Source organism: Condylura cristata, unplaced genomic scaffold (assembly GCF_000260355.1).
Source record: "Condylura cristata isolate star-nosed mole 26May11 unplaced genomic scaffold, ConCri1.0 scaffold00038, whole genome shotgun sequence".
Classification (NCBI taxonomy): domain Eukaryota; kingdom Metazoa; phylum Chordata; class Mammalia; order Eulipotyphla; family Talpidae; genus Condylura; species Condylura cristata.
Window position 1 is genome coordinate 937,498 of NW_004567139.1, and position 20,858 is coordinate 958,355.

Consider the following 20,858-nt stretch of genomic DNA (forward strand, 5'->3'; position numbering starts at 1 on the left):
AATCCAGCTTCACTTAAGAATATCATTGATATTCTTAAAAAATTAGTAAAAATTATTTATTATATCTTGACTCCTAACATTTATGTGTCATTTTATTCTGTGTGTCAGTATGGGAAGTAAGAACAAGCATTCCTGTTGTATACCAAAATATGATAGTTGTATCAAAGAGATGCCTTGAGGTGTTGCTAGCTGGGATTTGTGTGTGTGTGTGTCTTAATGAAATGCTATCTTCACTTGAAAAAAAAATTAGTGACGGAAAACCATTGAAAAGTTTATTGCCAGGGAGGCCTAGGGGTTAAGATTCAGTGCTATCACCACTACACCCTGAATTCAATCCCTCGCCAGGGAGGTGACCCACATATGGTACAGCAGACTCTTCTGTCTCACCCACTGATGCCCTCAGCAGTGTATTTCAGTAAAGCTTCCTGTTCTGCTCCCCATTATTTCTGGTGAATCCTCTCACCCTCCCACCTCTAGCCTATCCCAGTTCTTCTATGTAAAAATAAACAAAAGCTTTCAAAGTAAATAAAATGCTTAAAGCTAGACGAGGAAGTTATTCCAAAAACACATTAAAATATTACAGAGTAGAATATCTTCATTAAAATACTTATTCCCCAAGGCCTTTAGCATTATAAGAATTTCTTAGTCTGTGTCAAGGTTGTTCAAATCTTAGGTGCCCTTAAGAATCTCTGGCCCTCCCTGGTGGCACAGCGGGTTAAAGCACAGCACTGAGAATCTAAAGCCGCTGCCTCAAGAGTTCGATTCCCACCTGCCCCGGAGGTGACCACATGGCGTGGCAGACCTCTCCTGACCCGCCAGCTGCTCCCCTCAGCAGTGTACTTCGTCGATCTGCCTGTTCTTTTCCCCACTCTGTCTTTGGTGAAGCCTCTCACCGCCCCTGAGCCTCTGGCCTGTACCCCAGTATGCACAATAAATAAATCTTAAAAAAAAAAAGAACCTCCATGGACTAGGTCAGTATTTATATTGAAAATGTGATTTTAAAAAAGATATTGGTGGTATCTTTGGAAGTCACTGTGCTCACCACTATGCCACAGTGCTGCAGGCTGAACTTTTAGGGGAATGTGTGTCATAAATAAGTGAATTTCTTTGTTCTCTTGAGCTGGCTATGGCTTTACTTGTATAATATTTGTAAAGGTATGTTGCATTAAAATCAAACTTACAGGATTGAATCTTGAATTCTAGACTAACTTTGAATAATTGGACCTGCAGATTGATTACCCACCATTTGAAAAAAATTTTTACAATGAGCATGAAGAGATAACCAACCTCACCCCACAACAGCTAATAGATCTCCGGCATAAACTCAATCTTCGGGTAAGAAAACCATGATGCCAAATATCCTTATGTTAATGTTAATTATTCTAGAGTGTTATTATTATTATTTACCCAAATTAAAATGACCTTTGAATTTCTTTTCAAATAATCCCTGAACTGTTTCTGATATAGTAATAATTGTATCCCTTGTGTACATGTGTCTTCTTGATTTTTACTTAGTCTTCCAACTCTTTAAGGATAGGAGTTTTTCTTTCATGTAACATACATTAACATTATGTGCATCCTGCCAACTTTGTTTGTTTTGTTGGAACAGTATATTGTTGTAACCTTAAAATAATTTAGCAGCATTTCTGAAGAGTACACTCTGTTTAAAACTACAATGGGTGGTCTAAAGGTGATGGGTAGGAGTCCACTTCTTCAGGAGAAGGAAATAAGATTAGTGTAAACAGTATACAAAGTCTTAGAGTATTTTGAAATTAAGATTCCTGGCTCAAATTATATACAGCGCAGTTCTTTGAGTTGGAAGTATTAGCACCATTTGAAAATGTGTATGTACTAATTTCAGAGTAATAGTTTTAATTTTCTACCAGAAAGTTGGGTTCACATTGGCCATATTATCTAGGGTGCTGCTGAATGTTAGTTAACTGAAATACACAAATAACATGGTGGCATCTGCTCTTGTCTGACACCCGTTTGGCCTACATCTCCCTTGCTAGTAGTGACGTGATGTTTGTTTGAACTCTTGTTTTCTGAGAGAGAGGTGTATGCATGAACTTTGTTCTTTTTGAAGTGGTCCTCCAACCTTTTACACTTCCAAAAAAAAAAAACTCCATTTTAAGTGAAATTCTCATGGAAATAACCACATCAGCATTATCAGAGACGCATTGAAAGGTCACTCCTGTTGAGGTCAGCGTGGGTATAAGCCCTATTCTTCATCTGGAATGGTTAGAGCAGTGCTTGATAACTGGCTGGACCTTCTGTACGTGAGACATTAACTCTTCAGGCATAACTGAAAATGGAGATGGTAGATCATACCTTTGTAACTAGTAGGTACAAACATGTCTTTTGAAAACTCATTTGCACTCTTCATTTTATTTTCTCCTACCGTTGGTTAATAGATATGCAAAATGACAGTCTAAAAGTATTTTACTACATGTCAGTTATCTGGGATATTTATTACATAGTTTTATTATATTTAATATTAATTTACCTTTCAAACAGTTTTTACTTTTGACTACAGTCTTGTATTTCCAGTTCATAATCAAGATAAATGCTAGATTAAGGTAACACTGATTTATTTCTGATGTAATTTATTTTGAAGTGTAAGTCATTCCTGGGAGTTATCTTTATCTTTAGGTCTCTGGTGCTGCACCTCCTAGACCAGGAAGTAGTTTTGCTCATTTTGGATTCGATGAACAACTTATGCACCAGATTCGGAAATCTGAGTACACACAGCCCACTCCAATACAGTGCCAGGTAAGTAAACATGTACGTAGAAAAAAAAAATAGAATGATAGTCATTGAATAAATTAATTTTACAAACAAGTCAAAGCAGTAATTCATTGTTTAGTACAGAATTCTGTTAGCATAGATGGATGTCCAGATATTTCCTCTGTGGTTTAGTCTGCAACTTTTGCTTTAATTTAGATAAACAAGGCAGGCATGTGTAACCCAAAAGTATTTTTGAAACCTTTAGTAGAGCAAGAGTGAATTATTTACCACTTTAAGAAGTTGCTGAGGGGTTGGGAAATGTTCTTTGGTATATCTTGAGAATATGTTCTGAAAAAAATTGTTTATTAGGCTTTAACTTAAATTTCTGAGTGTGTGCAAATTTAGCACGATCAGTGGCTAAGATTCATTTGTCCATGATCTGAATTTTTTCATTGTTAAGTGAAAGTAATAGCTTCTGTTTCTCTTTCACTAGAATAGTTATTCATTGCTACACAGAAAAAGAATTTTTGGTATATATCCCCTTTCTCAAAGGACAGAATTTTTTAGTAGCCCACTTACATTATATGTCACAAATTTTCATTTCTATATTTCAGGCAAAATGGAGTCAACTGTATGTTGTAAATTGTGGCTGATCCACATGAAGAGAATAAATTGTTATAAGTTAAGGTTAGAGGAATGCTAGGTAGTTCTTAGCGCATAAGCAGTGTCCATAACCCATGATATTTTTTCCACTGGAAATAAATATCATTATTGTTTTATACTTCCCCAGAATTTCCCTTAATATATCTTAAAATTGTCAGTTTAGAGTGGCTGTAATTTATTTTGTTCCCTCAGGGTGTACCTGTGGCATTAAGTGGTAGAGATATGATTGGCATTGCCAAAACAGGCAGTGGAAAAACTGCAGCCTTTATCTGGCCTATGTTGATTCATATAATGGACCAGAAGGAATTGGAACCAGGGGATGGACCAATTGCAGTGATTGTGTGTCCTACCAGGGAGCTGTGCCAGCAGGTATGTGCCCTGTGTGGAATGCTGCCTTCCTGTGTGAACTAGCAAGGGCTTAGCCTTCCCAGTAAGTTAGAATTAACAGGATTTTTTTTATGTTGTAGTAAAATACACATGAAATTTGTTATTTTCACCACTTTTTAGTATATAGTCCATTGTCATTGAATATATTCACACTGTTGTGCTACCACAAAACTTGGAAAATAAAACATGTTATATATTTCCTATATAGCAAGTTACATACTTTCCCCTAAAAACTACTGTTTTAAGAGGGGAAAAATGTTATGTGAAAATTGTATTGTAAGCTTCCGGTACTTTCTTCCTTGGATAGTTTGGCTTGTTAAAAAGGTTATGACAGGGCCCTCCCTGGTGACGCAGCAGGTTAAAGCACAGCACTAAGAAGCTAAAGCTACTTAAGTATGAGTTCTATCCCTGCCTCCCCTGGAGGTGATCCACATGGTGTGGCAGACCTCTCCTGATCCACCCACTGCTCCCCTCAGCAGTGTACCTCATCAGTCGGCCTGTTCTGCTCCCCACTCTGCCTTTGGTGAATACTCTTACCACTCCTGCACCTCTGGCCTGTACCCCCGTTCTGTATCATGAATAAGTCAAGAAACATATAAAAAAAAAAAATGTATTCAGACCAAATTGAGATAGCCTGTTAAATGCATGATGCTAGTCTGTGACTCATTTACTCTATGAAATTGTGATTTTGAAGCATTTTCTAGCTTCATGTCTCCACAGCCTGTTTTCAGAACTCTTTTGGGCGGGAATAGGGCTATTTGTTAGTGTCACAGTTTGTTAACATGTCATTAACAACTTTGTAGATCCATGCAGAATGTAAGCGATTTGGGAAAGCATATAATCTTCGATCAGTGGCCGTGTATGGAGGAGGGAGCATGTGGGAGCAGGCCAAGGCCCTTCAGGAAGGGGCAGAGATTGTTGTGTGTACCCCAGTAAGTATATCTTGGGTTTAAATGACTTCTCAACCTCTGATGGTATGGAAAGGTGGTTAGTTGTTAGGTAGAATGCATAAAGCAAAATTGATAAGAATCTGATGAATGATAGCCTATGGTTTTGGTTTAAGTTTGATTAGTTGAATAAAATAGCAGTCCACTAAAATTCTCAGACATAAATACTAATAGCTACAAATTTCCCTCTACAAAGTTTTTCTAATGCTCTTCTAACAAATGGATCCATGGTTATTGAGAGTATCTGGAATCAAAGGTACTCAGAATATGGTCAGAAATGCCTTAGAAAGTATTATCTAAACAGTGTAACCTACCAATAAGACTTACAATTAGGTCATTACAGAATACTTTACAAGAAGAATTAAATTTTCCCACAATTTAAGTCACAATTAATGTTAAAGAAAACTCAGACTAGAGTTTTTGTATTTCTGGTCTCTTAAGCCTATCAGACCCAGTACCTGTTAATAGTCTTAAGACTAAAGTATGAACACTTTTGCCAGGAGCACAGTTCTGGAAGTTCTTAGACATGTCTTATATTTACTGTTCATTTTCTGGATCTCAGGGTCGACTGATCGATCACGTAAAGAAGAAAGCTACCAATCTTCAACGAGTCTCTTACCTTGTGTTTGATGAAGCAGATCGAATGTTTGACATGGGATTTGGTACGCTCTGTATATCGGTTTCCTCTGTCTCTGTCCTCATGAACATAGTTTTTTCTGTGTCTTTCTGGACTTACAAACTTTCTCTGCATGAGAGAAGCTCAAAATAATCCTTAATAACATTCAGGTTAGACTGTAGTGACTTAACTAAGATATTAATTACTTTAGTTCTTTCAGGAAAAGGTTTGGTTTGAGGCTATTTGGAAGTGCCATAGTATATTTATACATTATTTTTATTCATAAACCTTCGCAGAGGTAAAGATCTTTGTTCTTGGTAGGTGAATGTCTTACCCAAGGCCTTTGCTTTCTTTTCCTTATATAGCTCTGTGAAAATCTTGCTGAATAGTCTATTGAGTGTAGTCTGTCAGGCTCAGTCCAGCGGAGGGGGAGAAAAGTTTTTCTGAATTTCACACTGAATGATACAAATCTCAGAGATGCAGATTTTCCTTTATTCCTATAACTTTTGAAATAATATTAATTAAAATTATTTTTTCCAGGCATCTAAATGGTAATGCAGAGTTAGCTTACTGATTCTACTTTTCTCCTTCTTCCAGAGTACCAGGTGCGATCCATAGCAAGTCATGTCCGTCCAGACAGACAGAGTATGTATGAAGCAGTTTTACTCAGTCACATTTGTACTCAGAATAAATACCTGTTTATAAGCACCCACAGTTGTGGCAGCAAGAATGATCATATTCTCTACTTGTGAAAACCATTAAGAGGGAGAGAACGATAGTTTATCTGAGCTGGACAGGGCACTAGAGATCGACAGTTATAGTTTGCTCACTTTTGTAGATGATAAAACCAAGACTAAGAGTTAAATGACCTGCCCCAACTTCCGCACTTTTATCAGTGGGTAGACATTAATGCTTAGTGCAGATCTGCTGCTATGAAGTCAGGAGCCTTGTCCTGACCCATAATGACAGACCATGTCTGAAAATTTATGGAAATAGAACACTTGCAAATCTTTCTCCTTAGTAAATCAGTTTTTTAACTAAATTTAAAGTTCAGGTTAGTTTATTTTAAAAAAACAAAACAATAGTTCTGAATGTCAGTAGGAAGCTTGGTGGGTATTCAGAAAAGAAGTCATATTGTTTAACAGAATTTATTTTACCTCTTAGCTCTATTATTCAGTGCAACTTTTCGGAAGAAGATTGAAAAATTGGCCCGAGACATCCTGATTGATCCTATTCGAGTGGTGCAGGGAGATATTGGAGAGGTAACCCTTAGCAGGACTGGGGGTGCCGCAGGCTACTTCTCACGTGAGAGACACTGTACAGTTGTGTGTCTGTGTTTTGGGGGGAGGGGTGTGTTATTGTGTGTTTACTGACGAGGTGACATGTTTCAGGTTTGCTTTAAAAAACAAGGGGTAGGATAGATAAAACAAGATAGGCAAAATATTGATCATTTTGCAAGGAGATGGTGAGTATATGGCAATATTTTGAATGATCGAAACTTTTGCATAGTAGAAGGGATTTTAAACACCTTTGTGGGGGCAAGGGAAGCAAATTGTCTAGCAGACTATGGGCATTTAGGATAAAACTGACATTTTCAAGATTGTGGGAGGAGACCTGCACGGCGTTGAGCGGGGTGACTTGAAAGGCTTGGCGAACGGAACTAAGCCCACTCTTGCCCTTCCCTGTGCACGTGCACCCTGTGGGCGTTCTCTGAATCCAGGTTTGGAATTACAGCTTCCCGGAAAACTCATCAAGTTTTTTGCCATGTTTATTATTAAAAAGCTGTGTAATTACATTTAACATTGTTCTTTGTCTTCCATGTCCATGTTTGAATTGTACTGGGAAGGGAGCTTACTTTATTAAGAATAATCTGAGTAGCTATACACACAATATTGCAAGTGTCCAGGCTTACAAATTGGCTAGGTAGTGTGCACACGAGGAGAGGAGGGGACACAGAGCTTTGAGAAAGGACATTAAGTTTTGAACTCTTTGAAGCTGAGGAAGGTGGGCCTACGGAGGAGAGGAGTTGTCGGAGGTTCTCCTAGATGCAGGATGAAAATGTGATGCCTGGTTCTTGTTCAGATGCCTCGTGGTACTGGTATTAAAATTAGCTGTTTGTATTTATAGGCAAATGAAGATGTGACACAAATTGTGGAGATTCTCCACTCTGGGCCTAGTAAATGGAACTGGCTTACCCGGCGTCTGGTGGAGTTTACCTCTTCAGGGAGTGTCCTTCTGTTTGTTACTAAAAAAGCCAATGCTGAAGAGCTAGCCAATAACCTGAAGCAAGAGGGTCATAACCTTGGGCTGCTCCATGGAGACATGGATCAGAGTGAAAGAAACAAGGTCATTTCAGATTTTAAAAAAAAGGACATCCCGGTTCTGGTGGCTACGGATGTTGCAGGTAGAGTATGAATCTCCCCAGTAATCTCTGGTTCCTGCGCTACAAGGAAACTTGGTGTAACTGTCTGAGACATACAAAGTCTGAGCAGGCCGATTTACTGGGCAACTTGCTGAAGGCTGAAGCCCTGGGAATCTCTTGTCACATAATATTTCTCTCTGAACAAAGAGTCCCTGCAATTGGAAGTAACTTGGGAAAAATGATTGAGGCAGTTACACATCTTAGGATGTGCCATTATGTCCAGCTACAGGAGATAGATTGCATTGATGACACTGAATATACTTCATTCAAGATTAGGAAATTGCTTAGAGCACGATTTTTACCTTTGCTGAGTTTTAATAGCTACTCTTAAAAACTAATGCTTTCTCACAGAAGGTTAAGTCTCATTGTTCAAAGTACATTTGATTCTAGTTTTAATTTTTCTATTTATATATTCTTTTAAGATTTATTGATTTATGCATACAAGAACTGTGGTGTAGGCCAGAGGCACAGGCAGGGGCTGGGGGGACATTGAGAGAATTTACCAGAGACAGAGTGGGGAGCAGAATGGGCAAATTGACTAAAATACACTGCTGAGGGGAGCAGTGGATGAGACACGGGAGATCTGCTGTGCAGTGTGGGTCTGCTCCCTGGCTGGGGTCAATATTGTGCTGCAGTGGCTACAGATAGCTTCATAGTGCTGTGCTTTAACTCTTGCACCACCAGGGAGGCCCTAATTTTTCTATATATACTTAATACAAGAGCGGGACGATGGCAAGTTGTATGTAGATGGTGAGAAGACCATGTCTTTTACACTAGGCAGTCCAGAGTCATAGAATCAACAATAATGGCAGTTGTTCTAGAATGGTGATTTATTTACCTATATCTCAATTCATTAAACTTCAGCTTATATTGCCGAGGTAAGAGGAATGTGGGTTCCTACATGGTTATTAGCATTTTGGGTTAGTTGGTCTTTGATTCCTATTGAAGAATAAGAATTTGGTTTTTTATTTTAGCTCGTGGTCTGGACATTCCTTCCATTAAAACTGTCATTAACTATGATGTGGCACGAGACATTGACACCCACACTCACAGGATTGGCCGCACGGGGCGAGCAGGCGAGAAGGGTGTGGCCTATACCTTGCTGACTCCCAAGGACAGCAATTTTGCTGGTGACCTTGTCCGGAACTTGGAAGGAGCCAATCAGCATGTTTCCAAGGAACTCCTTGATCTGGCGATGCAGGTGAGGGGTGGGCCACCCTTCATATTTTCCAGGTTGTAAAACAAGGTGAAAAAATTGAACACACCTGAGACAGGTAATGTAGAAAATTGACAAGAAAAGTTGGAAGTAGAGTAGTACTATGTGGTACATATTGATTGGTGTTGTATGACATTAAAATTCATCTGGTTGGTTTTTTTCTCTTCAGCAACATGTGTGTTGAAAGCAGTGTGTTTAGCTATCTCGTAAACTTACAACTCAGACCTCTGAATACACTCATACCCTCTAGTGAGGGCGTGTGCTCCAACTTAACACCTAGGCAGTCTCCTGAGTAAAATCTTGGGTCATTTTAGTTGCAGTCCCCAGATTATAGTGGCTTTCAGGATCTACATCCTGAAAGTAGAGGCTTAATACACCTCTCAAATTCATGGGCCAGTCCACAGAACTGTTTGGTCGCCCTTAGTGTGCTTGTGCTGTCCATACCTCAAGCTGAGTAAAGAGCTGCAGTGGAGAAAGGAGACTATTCCCTTCCCCTTCCTGGCACAGAGCGCTCACCCTAAATGTCTGCGGGTACATCCTGGGTGTTTCCTTAGACCTGTTTCTGTGCCGGGGCGTCCTCTGCCCTCCAGTTGCGGTCAGCACCTTTCCCAAGCTGCGCTGCCTCCAGTACTTTACTTTGACTGGAATGTGGTTGACAGATGAAGCTTTAATCACCCCAGAGATGTTTGCATTCTGCAGAGAATGTGAATAAATCTTTTAGTAGTTTTCTGGCAGTGGAAGTGTTTAGGTTCTGAGTATGTAAAATGTTCAGGGGTGTGGCTGCCAATCATGGGGTGCCCTTAGAATCACTTCTTACATACCTTATTTCACAGCGCTTTTCCTTTACATTTGAATCCAACAATTCTTTAAAAACTTCAATTTTTTATGTCCAGGGGTACTATAGATTGTGAAGTCGAAAATAAATTCACTTTTCTCAAGGAAGTTAGAAGTAGCCAGTTGTAAGTGTTCTGCCTTTGGAGCCTATCTAATCGCTTCCTTTCCTGGAGGCCTTGAAGAAAGGAGTAGTAGACACGGCTCTGAACCTCCTAACAAATTTGGTGCATTAAGCTACAAGCTGATCTGTGGTTGCTGTGACTAATACCTTCTTGCCATAAATATACTGGCTAAAGATGAAGCAAGAAATGATTTCTACCTCTTTTTATTCTTCCACTTTTCTCTCTCTTATTTTAAGTTTTCCTTTGATCTTGTTCACTTCTTCTGAAATCCCCCACACACATCCCTTGGCGTAACTGTAGTTTTGTTCATTGCAGAATGCCTGGTTTCGGAAATCCCGCTTTAAAGGAGGGAAAGGCAAAAAGTTGAACATCGGTGGAGGAGGCCTAGGCTACAGGGAGCGCCCTGGCCTAGGCTCTGAGAACACGGTGAGTCCAGTGGCGTCTTCGAGTGGCTGGTCCTCAGTCATGGATGATGTTCTAGGACTGTTGCCACTTACTAGAAAGCCTCATTAAGTTCAGAACCCATCTGGAAGGGATCTTGTTCACTGTGATTTGAGTCAATATGATGCTGATTCTCAAATGGTACGACTGTCCTGAAGGCACCTGTGTGTACTTGGCTGGCGAGACAGGCATGCTAGCTTAGTGTGGCTCTCAAAATGTGTCACCGCAGTCAGGGGCAGATGCAGACTCGTGTCTTTGCTCCACCGCTCCCCATTCCCGGGGAATCAAACTAGAGGCGGGACCCCACCATCTCTGCAACTGGCCTAGAACCTACTGCTAGGTAGACATTGCCATAGACTCAACCTGAAAATTCTTTGTTTTATTTATTTAAAGGTTTACTTATTTATGCATACAAAAGCTGGGGTATAGCCCAAAGTTATGTGGTGGAGTGGGGAGCAGAACAGGCAGACTGACTGAAATGCACTGCTGAGGGGAGAAGCGTGCAAGACAAGAGAGGTCTGCTGTGCCTTGTGGGTCAGCTCTGGGGCGGGGATCAAACTCAGCAAGTTTCATTGTGCTAGACTTTACCCTTTGCACAACCAGGGAGGCCCCTCAGCCTATAAATTCTTTTTCTTACATTGGTGTTCAGGAATGATTCCTGCATTCTTTGGAAAATTTTATCAGAGAGATGAGAACTTTTCTCACACACCTCCCCTCACTGGCTTTTTCAAATGCCAGTTTCCTCAGCCAAGAGAGTAAGCTGCCAGTCTACATTTCTGGAGCAATATATTTATCTTGGTGTCTTTGATAAAAGGATCTGATCCCACATATAATAATGGTGAAGATGCTGTGGATGATGGCAGATGACAATGGCTAGTACTGGTAACTCCATCAGTCACACTAAATAGCTTGATTTTTACAGCCTCTGTGCAAGTAGTAAAGATACTGATGCAGGTGTCTGAGGCTTGTGTGCTGTCAGTGTGGAAGCTGATTTTCAGAGCCTGAGTAGTTGTGCTTGTGAACCTACCTCTTAGCCGTTTTTTTTTTTTTTTTAGTAAGTTTATTTTTACATCATTTTGTACATTTTTTAATCTCAGTTGTAATCCCCGTGGGTTTCCCATCACCAAGTCACCCAGCTGTTTCATTTTTTACCTAATTTTTACATGTTTGTGTGATAAGCTTTGGGTATGATCTGGCACATTTGTGATTGAAAGGTCTGTTTCCAGAAACAGTTCCTGGCACAGCATTTTAAAATTCTTCTTTACTGTGTTTTCTACAAAACAGTAGGCTTCTAAAAATAGGCACATTTCAGGATTTCCATCATGGTCAAGCCTGGTCTGTGCTTTCCTCTGTTCTTCCTTCCTCATGGCTGCTTATTCTTTAGGACCGAGGAAATAACAACAATGTCATGAGCAATTACGAGGCCTACAAACCCTCCACAGGAGCAATGGGAGATCGACTGACAGCAATGAAAGCAGCTTTTCAGGTCAGAAACAAGTATTTAGCTAGAACTTTCCCCAGCGGTGCTTGGGCAGCGACCGGAGGGCCTTAACCTTTTAAGGTGGTGGCTGGGCTTACAGGTTTGCTGCTGGATTCAGGGTCTTCCCAGTGCTGCGGGTAGCAGTCACCTTCAGGCAGAGCCGGCGTCTGTTGGACTGCAGTGGGGTGCGTGTCCCTCCTGGCCCTCAGTGTCCTGGAGTGTCCCCACCTCCACAGCTTTCATAATCTGGTGGAGAACAGTTTCCTGCTTTATGATGGAGAGCTTGATTCTCTCGTTAACCCTAAATCTGTCTTCTACACATGCCCCGTGCAGTCAGCTCATTGCATCCTGGTAACTTGGACATTAATTTACTGTACGTCTCCACATCTCCACATTGATAGAGCAGTTTGGTCCCAGGGTGGTTTTGTCAGTAGAGGAACACACAAGCCCAGGATTGCGGGACCATCGGATGTTCACATCAAAGTGCCAAGGTAGTCAGGTCTTCCAAAACTGCCACTTTACCAATTCCTGTTGGCTTTCTCTTTCAGTCACAGTACAAGAGTCACTTTGTTGCCGCCAGCTTAAGCAATCAGAAGGCTGGAAGCTCTGCTGCTGGGGCAAGTGGATGGACTAGTGCAGGAAGCTTGAATTCTGTCCCAACTAATTCTGCCCAGCAGGGCCATGCCGGCCCTGACGGCCCAGTGGCCAGTGCTCCCAAGGGCGTCCCCGGCTGCAGCAACCCTGGGAACCTCAGCAGTGCCCCCGTGACATACCCTCCTCCCGGAGCCCAGGGAGCGAACAACACTGCTTCAGGGAGTAACAGCCGGGAAGGGATTGGGGGTGGCAATGGGAAGCGAGAGAGATACGCTGAGAACCGGGGTGGCAGCCGCCACAGTCACGGAGAAAGCGGCAATCGGCACGGTGATAGCCCACGACATGGAGACGGGGGTCGCCATGGAGACGGATACCGCTACCCGGAGAGCAGCAATCGTCATGCTGAAGGCCACCGGCACGGGGAGAACAGGCACGGAGGTGGCGGTGGCGGCAGTGGTAGCGGCGGCGGCGGCGGCTGCGGCGGCGGTGGCGGCGTTGGCCGACACGTAGAGGGCCGAGGCACAACTGATGGCCGAAATGGTGAGAGCAGGAAAGAAGGTTGTAATCGTGAGAGCAAGATGGACCCCAAGGTGGACGGCAGCAAGATGGACCCCAAGGTGGACGGCAAGACAGATAAGACAGCTGATGGCTTTGCTGTCCCCGAGCCCCCCAAACGTAAGAAAAGCCGATGGGACAGTTAGAGGGTATGTGAAGTGTGAAACTGATTGTCTTTAATTTTATTTTTAGAAAGATTTTGGTAACTAGATGTCTCAGGGCTGGGTTGGGGCCTAAGATGTGTGGACCCCCTGCCCTTAGTGGATAGCTGGAGCTTGCAGACGTTACTCCTTCATCTGGATCACTTTTCAGATGTTTTCTTGGGAAACTGCTTGGTCCTTGGAAGCAATGAAAACTGGGAGTTTGGGCTCTGGGTGAGTTGTCCTGAGGGTCAATGGAGGACACCTTAGAAGGGCCTTAATAAGGGGCACAAACTCACTCTAGGTTTATACTATATGTAGCATATATTTTTTACTAAAATGTCACCTTGTAAACATCTACAGATAAAATTCTTTTTCTTAGCTGTGTGGCCAGGCAGTCCTTTTTTTTTACCAGTTGGCTTCTGCAAACCGAATCCATGAAGGTGTCAGGGATGTGTGGGACGCACTTCTGTGCTTCCAGACACTTGCTGGGGAGGGCGGGTCTGCTGGGGCGGGCATCAAGGCCCAGATTCCAGCAGGCGCATCCAGCCCTGAGACAGGCAGCGGGGGTCGGGCCCCAGCCACGCTTGAAAGGGAAAAGGTAACCCTGGAGACAGTTCAGGGTTCCCTAGGTGCGACGTGTCACTGACTTTAAAAACAAACCCAATGACAGCTTTTTAAGTGTCTTCTCAGATTTCACTGTATTTTTTTTTTAACTTGCCACAACGGTAGAAAAATCTTTTGCTGAAATGATTGATTTTTGTTGTTTATAAAAGGAAAAGAAATATACATACTTTGCATTTTGTGACTTTGTGAAGGTTTCTTTAAAATGTGCATTCCTTTCTGCTTGCTCTAGTAAACGTTTTACTACTGGGACCTGTGGCTTGTCCGTCATTTCTACTTGATCATGCACATATTAAATGTAGGACTTAGGACGGTATAACCAACCCCTGCTGTGACTCTGTGGGAACTAAATGATCAGAAAAGACATCATCCTGGTTTTATTTAGGTAATAATAGAGGGAAATTTGAGAGCCCCATCTGCCCCAAAATAGACTAATGAATGCTACCCCAGAGCTGAATTTGCCCACTATGATTGTGAAGAGGCATTTTTTCATCCAGTAGTGCATCGTCCTTCCCAGGGTGGGGGGCTGCAGCGGTGCCTGCTCCTCACAGGTGTCTACCCAGCACTGTGGTGACAGGAGGAGGGTGTCCTCCCTCACCACACTTGGGACCCCCGAGAAGTGTCCTGGGCAGCTCCTCTCACTGTCCTCTCCGGCTGCAAGCAAGGGGAAGGCTGAGAAGCAGTTGAGTCGCTGCTCCTGCTAGGCTGTCTTCCCATCAGGGCCTGGCCTGGGCAGTCTGCTCACTTCCGCTTATGTTTTTTCTTCTGCTCCTTCCGCTGCTGGGCTCTTTGGTCCTTCTTCATCCTTGAGTCCACCACCTTAAAATGACCTCTGACCCCAGCAGGCCGCCGCACTTTGCGGCCCACGCCTCTTTTGGCTACAACGTAAGTCACTTGGCGCTTTTCCCTGCCAAGTCCAGCCTTCTTGTATAGACTGTAATGGAAAAGAAAGGTGAGAGCCTTTCTGCCACCCTTCCTAACCCACGTTCCTTGATGGGTGTCCTCCCCCCTTACCTCCGAAGCTGTGCCACTTTCTCTCGCTCCGAGATGTCCACAGTGTTCACCACAGCTTCTGCCTTCTTCTTGGTTTGCTCCAGCTTCTTCAGCATCTGTTTGGGAACCTCCCATCAGGAGGCCGTCTTCCCCACCCCAGTCCCACCCACCCCTAATCGCAAACATCCCCACTGTTTACCCTCCGTTTCTTTCTGGCCTTCGCCTCAGCCACTTTCTTGATGGGACGTGCGTTGATTTCCCGCCAGCGTTTGCGGTAATGCTCCACTTCCTTCTTGTCGATAGGTAGCTGCCGTATCCTGTGCTGCTTTTCCTCCTGCACAAACCACTCTGGAAGCTCCCCCTCGTCCTCATTAAACGTGTACCTAGTCAGAGCAGTGTACCTAGTCAGAGCATTTGTCAATCTCTCGAGCTAGGTCCACAGCCACTCCAGGCGCTCGACAGAAGTCAGCCACATTCCCTCCCACTCTGGGCCACGTCTCAGGATTTCGTGGCTCCCTTACCTGCTGAAGGAATTATCTATGAGGTCTCTCTTAGCCTTTTTTGAAGAGGCAATAACAGCGCCTAGAGCAAGACCTTCAGGGTCCAGTATTCGGTGTTTCGCTAATGTGGAGGAAAATCAAATCTCAGCTACTAACACAGACTTTTGCTGCCTCCCCTCACCCCACTAGGGGCACCACTCTCACCTGGATCCTCGATAGGCACGATCTCAAACCCAGCATCGGCATCTGATTGAGGTCCCCGGCTTCGCTTCTTGCCCCGCTGTGTGTCCCGGCTGTGGAGAAGGGAGGGGTGTATGTGCTGCTCAGGCCCACTGCTGCTGCTCCTCGGCCCTGATTCCCATTGAGCTGCTTGGGGAAGTTCCAGGAATCTGCGGCCGGGGCTATACTGCACACGCCCTCGAGCAAAATCATCAGTTCTTTGGAAGCCCCTGTCTACACTTCCTCTTCATCCCTTCACCATCTGCTGCAGCCACTCACCAGTTTTCATCCTCACTGCTGCTGCTGTCACTGTCTGAGCTGTCATCTCTTTCTTCCCCTCCAACGCCAGTGCTAGCCCCTGTCCCTGAAGGAGACTCTGCCCGCTTAGTGGCCTCTTCTGAGCGCAAGGGAGGTTTAACCTTCACACTGGAAGTCTGCGGCAGTGATGGCGGCTGTGGCTGCCCCTTCCGACGGCTCTTGTGCAGCAGCTGGGCCTGGCTGATCTCCAGGGCCTCGTCTGCGTCATCCTCAATCCCACTGAAGCCACCCTGCAGAAGCGAGAACCTTGAGCCACCTTCATCCAGGGAATGCCGCTTCCCTGCCTGTCTGGGCCTGTCGTTACCTTTGAGAACCACAGGCTGGCCTGCTCTTCCTGCAGCGCTGCCTTTTCCTCCAGGGGCACCAGCAGGGGATTCTCTTCCTCCTCTGTTTTATCGTCATCTGCTTCAGCAAACTGTACACTGTAGGCCCCAGGAAAGGGGGGGTCAGTGTCCTGGAGGACTTGCCCCCACCGCTCCCCCCCCAGCTCTGCTCCAGGACTCAAGCTGAGTCAGCACCCCTGCACCATACTCCCGTTACCGCTTTTGGCGCGTCAGGCTCTGAGGTCCTCCAACTCCCGCCAGCTCCTCTGAATCCAGGTCGCTATCCAGAGATGCATCAGTATCATCCTCAGCATCGGACACATAGATGTCGTCTCTCGGCAGATCAGACAGAAACGTGTCTGCAGCACGCATGTCCCCTTGTGTCACCTCCTCTAACAGCTGAATTTTGACAGAAAAACAGATCCAGAAGCACTTAAGAGGAATCTTCGTTTTTCCTGTATCCGTTACCTTAGTCTGTGGTCAGCAACACTAGGAAATACACTGTAACAAGTAAACTACCTCCTTTTACAGGTGAACAACATAGGGCTGTTTCTAAATACCCCTCGTAGGCCTGGTCCCTGATCTGTCCCACTCAGCTGCCTCGTCTTCAGTGGTAGCAGAACAGGTTTATGGAAAAGTATCCCATGGTCTAGAAAGTGTCAAAAAATCCTAAAAGGTTCTAACCCATCATTTTTCTCTGAAAACGACTCAGAAGCTACCTCATCCCTTTGAGGATACTATCTCCGTTTTGTTCCCACTGTGTGTGTTCCCCCACAATGTACATTGAATAGGAAGAACTGTTGCGCTCAGAAACCATCAGCTTCCAAGTCTGTTTTCTCTTGGCGAAGACAGTCTTGCTATTTCTTAAGAGCTCGTTATCTACCAGGGATTACACTTGCTTGTCTTTCTCCTCACAGAACGCTAGGAGGCAGGGACTGCGCTGCCTTGCGGATGGAACCTGAGGCCCAGCCTAAGTGGCAGGCTGCACCATGGCCCTATGCTCTCCTGCCTTCCTGCACAGCAAAGATGCCCGGCTGCTCTGTGCCACACAGAGGCTTGACTGGCTTGTGACACTGCTTTGTTCAGGAAAAGAAAGTTCTCCAGTATTTAGCAGTGACGGGGACACCATCACACATGTCGATAACCCCAAGCGAAGGCCTTTGCTTCCTGCAGTGTGCCTTCTAGTCACAAAACAGTAAGATGATACCATTGCCTTAAATCTTCCTAATTTCATCATTTTAGCGTATGTTCCCTCTGGTCTTGAGATGCGAGGCTCCTGTTTTCCCAATCCCCCCTTGCCAAATCCCTCACGGTTGAAGACCACAACCACAACTACCATCACACTCCACAGCCTGACCCCAGCAGATCCACTATCCTCAATGTGCCCCAACCCCACCTCACCTGGTGACCACGGATGGTGCGCAGGGAGAACATGCCAGTCTCCCCTTCATCTGCAATGGAAACCCCAGGCAGATCCATCTTCAGCTCCACGCGCTCCCTCTGCTTTCTCTGCTCCCGCAGAAGTTTCTTTTTCTTCCTAAAGTGTAGGTGGAGAAATAAAAGCACGAGGTTTCCTCTCTCTGTCTTCCCCACTCCACTTTCACACACTTAGTAACTCTGGCAGGGGTCCCCATATTCCTCCCCAGCTTCCCTCACCTCTTTAGTTCTGCCACCTCCTGGGCCTTCATCTCTGCAAGAGTTCGATTCAGTTGTTCCTCCTCCTCCTCCTCCTTAGAGAGCTGCATTGTGGTTGTTGACTCATCACCCTCCTCCTCTCCCGAGCTAAGGCTGGCAGCAAAGTCCAAGAAGATCCCAGATTATTTTCCCAGGCACTTCCCCAACATCAGCAACACTTCCCTGGTTTAGTTCCTTCCTCACCTGATATCCAGCGCTTTTGCTTGCTCTTTCAGCTTCTTGGCCACATAGCGCCGAAGCTTGGTTCTCCAGTTCAGTAGGGACCTATGCCGGGAATACCATTACTGGCATGACCATCTCCCTGTTTCAGGTCCACACCCCAAATCTTAGATGTATGTAAATCCCAGGGATCAAACGCCTCCCCCAGCATCATGGCCTTCAGAGGCCTTTCCCTTCATTGGGGCTCCTGGTGTACCCACCTCCACTCTGACCCCCAACCCCACAGCGTACCTAAGCTCCTTACGGCCAAGCACTTTGATGTCCTGACAGCATGAACGTATGTCCTCAGTGGTAGCTGGATGCTGTGCCAACTCTTCATCATCCAGCGAGATCTTAGGAGGAGGAAAAGGTGTAAGGGGAGAGTTTCGAGCCATGTTCCTGGGACATCCTTATAACCATCAAATCTGAAGGCTCACCTCACTGGCTTTGGAGAGAAAGTCAACAGGGTTGGCAGCTCGGAGGAAGTCAGTAACTGAGGTACGGTGATAAAGTGTGAGATCACCCTCGGCATAGCCTTCAGCCTTAAGAAGGAAAATAAAGTGGAGCAGTCCCTTCTGGGGATGTCTACAGGACCCCCCAGGCCAACTTCCCCAAAGCTTCAGAACACAAGGGGCGCACTATTCCCTAAGCATACCTTCGGCTTCTTCTTAGTGACCAGCTCAGTAACAGTCTTGGCCTGAACTTCAACCTCCTTGAAGGCAAACTTAGGGTCAAAGAATTTACTGTCGACCTTGTCAGGGGCCAGGAATCCTAAGACAACAGGCTGTGTGAGGACACATGCTTTGGTAGTTGCAGACTGGCGCAGAAAGGAGAGAGACTCACCCTGACAGATGACAAAGATCTCTGCAGATTCATGGCGAGAAGCTTGGGGCTTGGTGGCCTGGACGCGGTGGAACAACTGCTGAAAGATCCACAGCAGGGGCTGATAGTCACGGGAACGGAACACCTTTGTGATGAAGCAGCCACCGCGGGCCAGAAAATCACAGGCCAGACGCAGAGCCATCAGTGTCAAATGGGCTGTGGGAGAGCAACAGGTGAGGGTCTCTGCAACCTGAGAAGGTAAGCCCACCCCCACCCTCATCTCGATGCCCCCCACTCCTGGCACCTTGAGAGTAAGCATCATGAACCCAGCTTGCCCCGACATTGGGTGCCCCATCATTGAGCACAACATCAACTTTCCAGGTCTTCAGCTCCTTCCTCAGGGCCTACAGAGAAGTAAAGGGATTGGAGCAAAAGAAACAGGAATGGCAAACAAGGGATTCCCTGGTCAGCCACCTGTCCACCTTAATCATCTCGTGCTTACCAGGGGCCAAAGCCCAGGCACGGGGGGTGGAATGGAAAATAACACTTCTCTATCGTCATGGAGCGTAGCTGCCTAGATTTTATCCACTACAAAGGATTTCATTAAAGATGCCTATGCCAACATCAAACACCTCACTCCTGACCCTAATCAAGGTTAAGGTGGATACTACGAATATTAGAGCCATCACACAGGCATGGCTAAAGGCACAGCACACAGGACAAACCTTGTCTGAGAGCACTTGGATGAGAAGCAAGTACGTGGGTATTTGCATATAAAACCGAAAAAAAAGGGCTCCAATTACCTGCCTACAACGCTCTGTCGTGATGTCCTCCTGGAGTGTTACCACATTGGGAAGGGGCTTGATGGGAACCAGGTCCACTCCTGGAAGAAATCAAGGGAGAGTATTTCAGAAGGCTGCATCCTGCAGGAAGGAAGCAATAACCCAACAGTCAGTCGCTCACACTCCCAACGCCCTAACATACCAAGAAGACCCACCAACCACTTACCCACAATGAGGCTGGACACAGGCATAAACTTGGCAGCCACCTGCAGCCTGTGAAAGAACAGACAATCAGACACCAGGGGCTGTCCCAAGTCCCGAGGGAAGACGCTCTTTCAGCCCCATGACAGTTCTGCCTGCAGAGCGCAGTCACCAGCACACGTCCCAGGAAGCATTTCACGCCTTTCCCCATACTGAAGGAAGGAAACGGCACCCAAGCTTTAGGTGAAACTGCGTTCTAGGGAACAGAACGACAGATGGCCGGTACCGCTGCACGCCCCCTCTCCACGGCCCATCCGGCCGCCACCGCAGCGGCCCCGGCCACGGGTTACGCACCATCCCCCTGGGGCTGCACACAGGTCCAACAAGGCTCGGGCTTTCTGCAGGAACTGAAAGCGGCGATTGAGCTGGATCAGCTTGAAAGCAGAGCGGGAACGATAACCTGGGGGCGGCGACGAAACAATGAAGTCCCCGGAGAACTCCGCGATCTGAAAGCCCACCCCGCTGTGGCGGAGGGGCGTCGGGTGAGCGGCGTTCGCTCGCTGGCGGGGCGGACTCACCGGTCTCCTTCGCCAAGTGGTAGAATTTGTCCCGCCGGCTCTTCCCGACTTTGCCCTTCTTGCCCATGGCGGAGGGGGAGAGTCACTCAGCCGGAGGAGAAGGCAGAAGGTGGGGATCTCTGCCCAGAGCGCGGGATTCCGCTCTCCGTCTCCCGGGTGCCAGCACTAGCACACCGGCAGGCCCCACGCCGCCCGCTCGCAGCCGGCGCCGTTCTCCACACTAGGAGCTGCACATGGAAGCCGCAAACGCGCTCGCGCTTCCGCTTCCGCTGCTTGCGTCCCCGGCTTCAAGTTTTCCGCCATTTTGAGCGTGGCTACTTTTTTTTTTTTCTTCCATCCTCTCCTCCCGATCTTGGAAGTTGGAAGTTGGGTCAGGAGGGGAGATACTTTAACTAAACTCTTCTTTAGTTAGCCAAGCCGAATTCTGTGCGCAAGGCTCCCGCGCCGTCGCAGCCCCCGCC

General features: G+C 45.7%; 2 protein-coding genes across 2 annotated transcripts in view; one reads left to right on the forward strand and one right to left on the reverse strand.

Moving 5' to 3' along the window:
• The window catches only part of DDX42 (DEAD (Asp-Glu-Ala-Asp) box helicase 42), a 35,177-nt gene extending 21,157 nt beyond the window's left edge, over positions 1-14,020 (forward strand). The window contains exons 7-18 of the mRNA XM_012733066.1: positions 1,231-1,335; positions 2,653-2,772; positions 3,583-3,759; positions 4,581-4,709; positions 5,287-5,386; positions 5,938-5,985; positions 6,505-6,602; positions 7,468-7,744; positions 8,737-8,963; positions 10,250-10,360; positions 11,760-11,861; positions 12,404-14,020. Coding sequence (XP_012588520.1) covers positions 1,231-1,335; positions 2,653-2,772; positions 3,583-3,759; positions 4,581-4,709; positions 5,287-5,386; positions 5,938-5,985; positions 6,505-6,602; positions 7,468-7,744; positions 8,737-8,963; positions 10,250-10,360; positions 11,760-11,861; positions 12,404-13,150 — 2,241 coding nt within the window. The 3' untranslated portion in view covers positions 13,151-14,020. The remainder of the gene's footprint in view (positions 1-1,230; positions 1,336-2,652; positions 2,773-3,582; positions 3,760-4,580; positions 4,710-5,286; positions 5,387-5,937; positions 5,986-6,504; positions 6,603-7,467; positions 7,745-8,736; positions 8,964-10,249; positions 10,361-11,759; positions 11,862-12,403) is intronic.
• A 96-nt stretch (positions 14,021-14,116) lies between these two features.
• FTSJ3 (FtsJ homolog 3 (E. coli)) lies at positions 14,117-20,850 on the reverse strand. The gene is made up of 20 exons (XM_012733064.1): positions 20,398-20,850; positions 20,174-20,279; positions 19,845-19,891; positions 19,640-19,719; positions 19,141-19,240; positions 18,858-19,052; positions 18,670-18,785; positions 18,452-18,556; positions 18,267-18,367; positions 18,000-18,080; positions 17,778-17,909; positions 17,523-17,658; positions 16,339-16,520; positions 16,103-16,220; positions 15,760-16,028; positions 15,466-15,554; positions 15,283-15,382; positions 14,961-15,144; positions 14,783-14,877; positions 14,117-14,702 (listed from the first exon to the last, which is right to left on the reverse strand). Exons 1-20 carry the CDS (start codon positions 20,462-20,464, stop codon positions 14,510-14,512), a joined length of 2,496 nt encoding a protein of 831 aa, XP_012588518.1. The 5' UTR covers positions 20,465-20,850; the 3' UTR covers positions 14,117-14,509.
• Positions 20,851-20,858: the final 8 nt, after the last annotated feature.

Bases quoted from the DNA above. Each gene is read 5' to 3' on its own strand.
- FTSJ3 (XM_012733064.1), bottom strand. From the start codon at position 20,464: ATGGGCAAGAAGGGCAAAGTCGGGAAGAGCCGGCGGGACAAATTCTAC. The intron at 18,786-18,857 runs GTGAGTCTCTCT...CTGTTGTCTTAG, and splicing joins GATCTTTGTCATCTGTCAGG to GATTCCTGGCCCCTGACAAG. The intron at 17,910-17,999 runs GTGAGGAAGGAA...CTTTGCTGCCAG, and splicing joins GCAAAAGCGCTGGATATCAG to CCTTAGCTCGGGAGAGGAGG.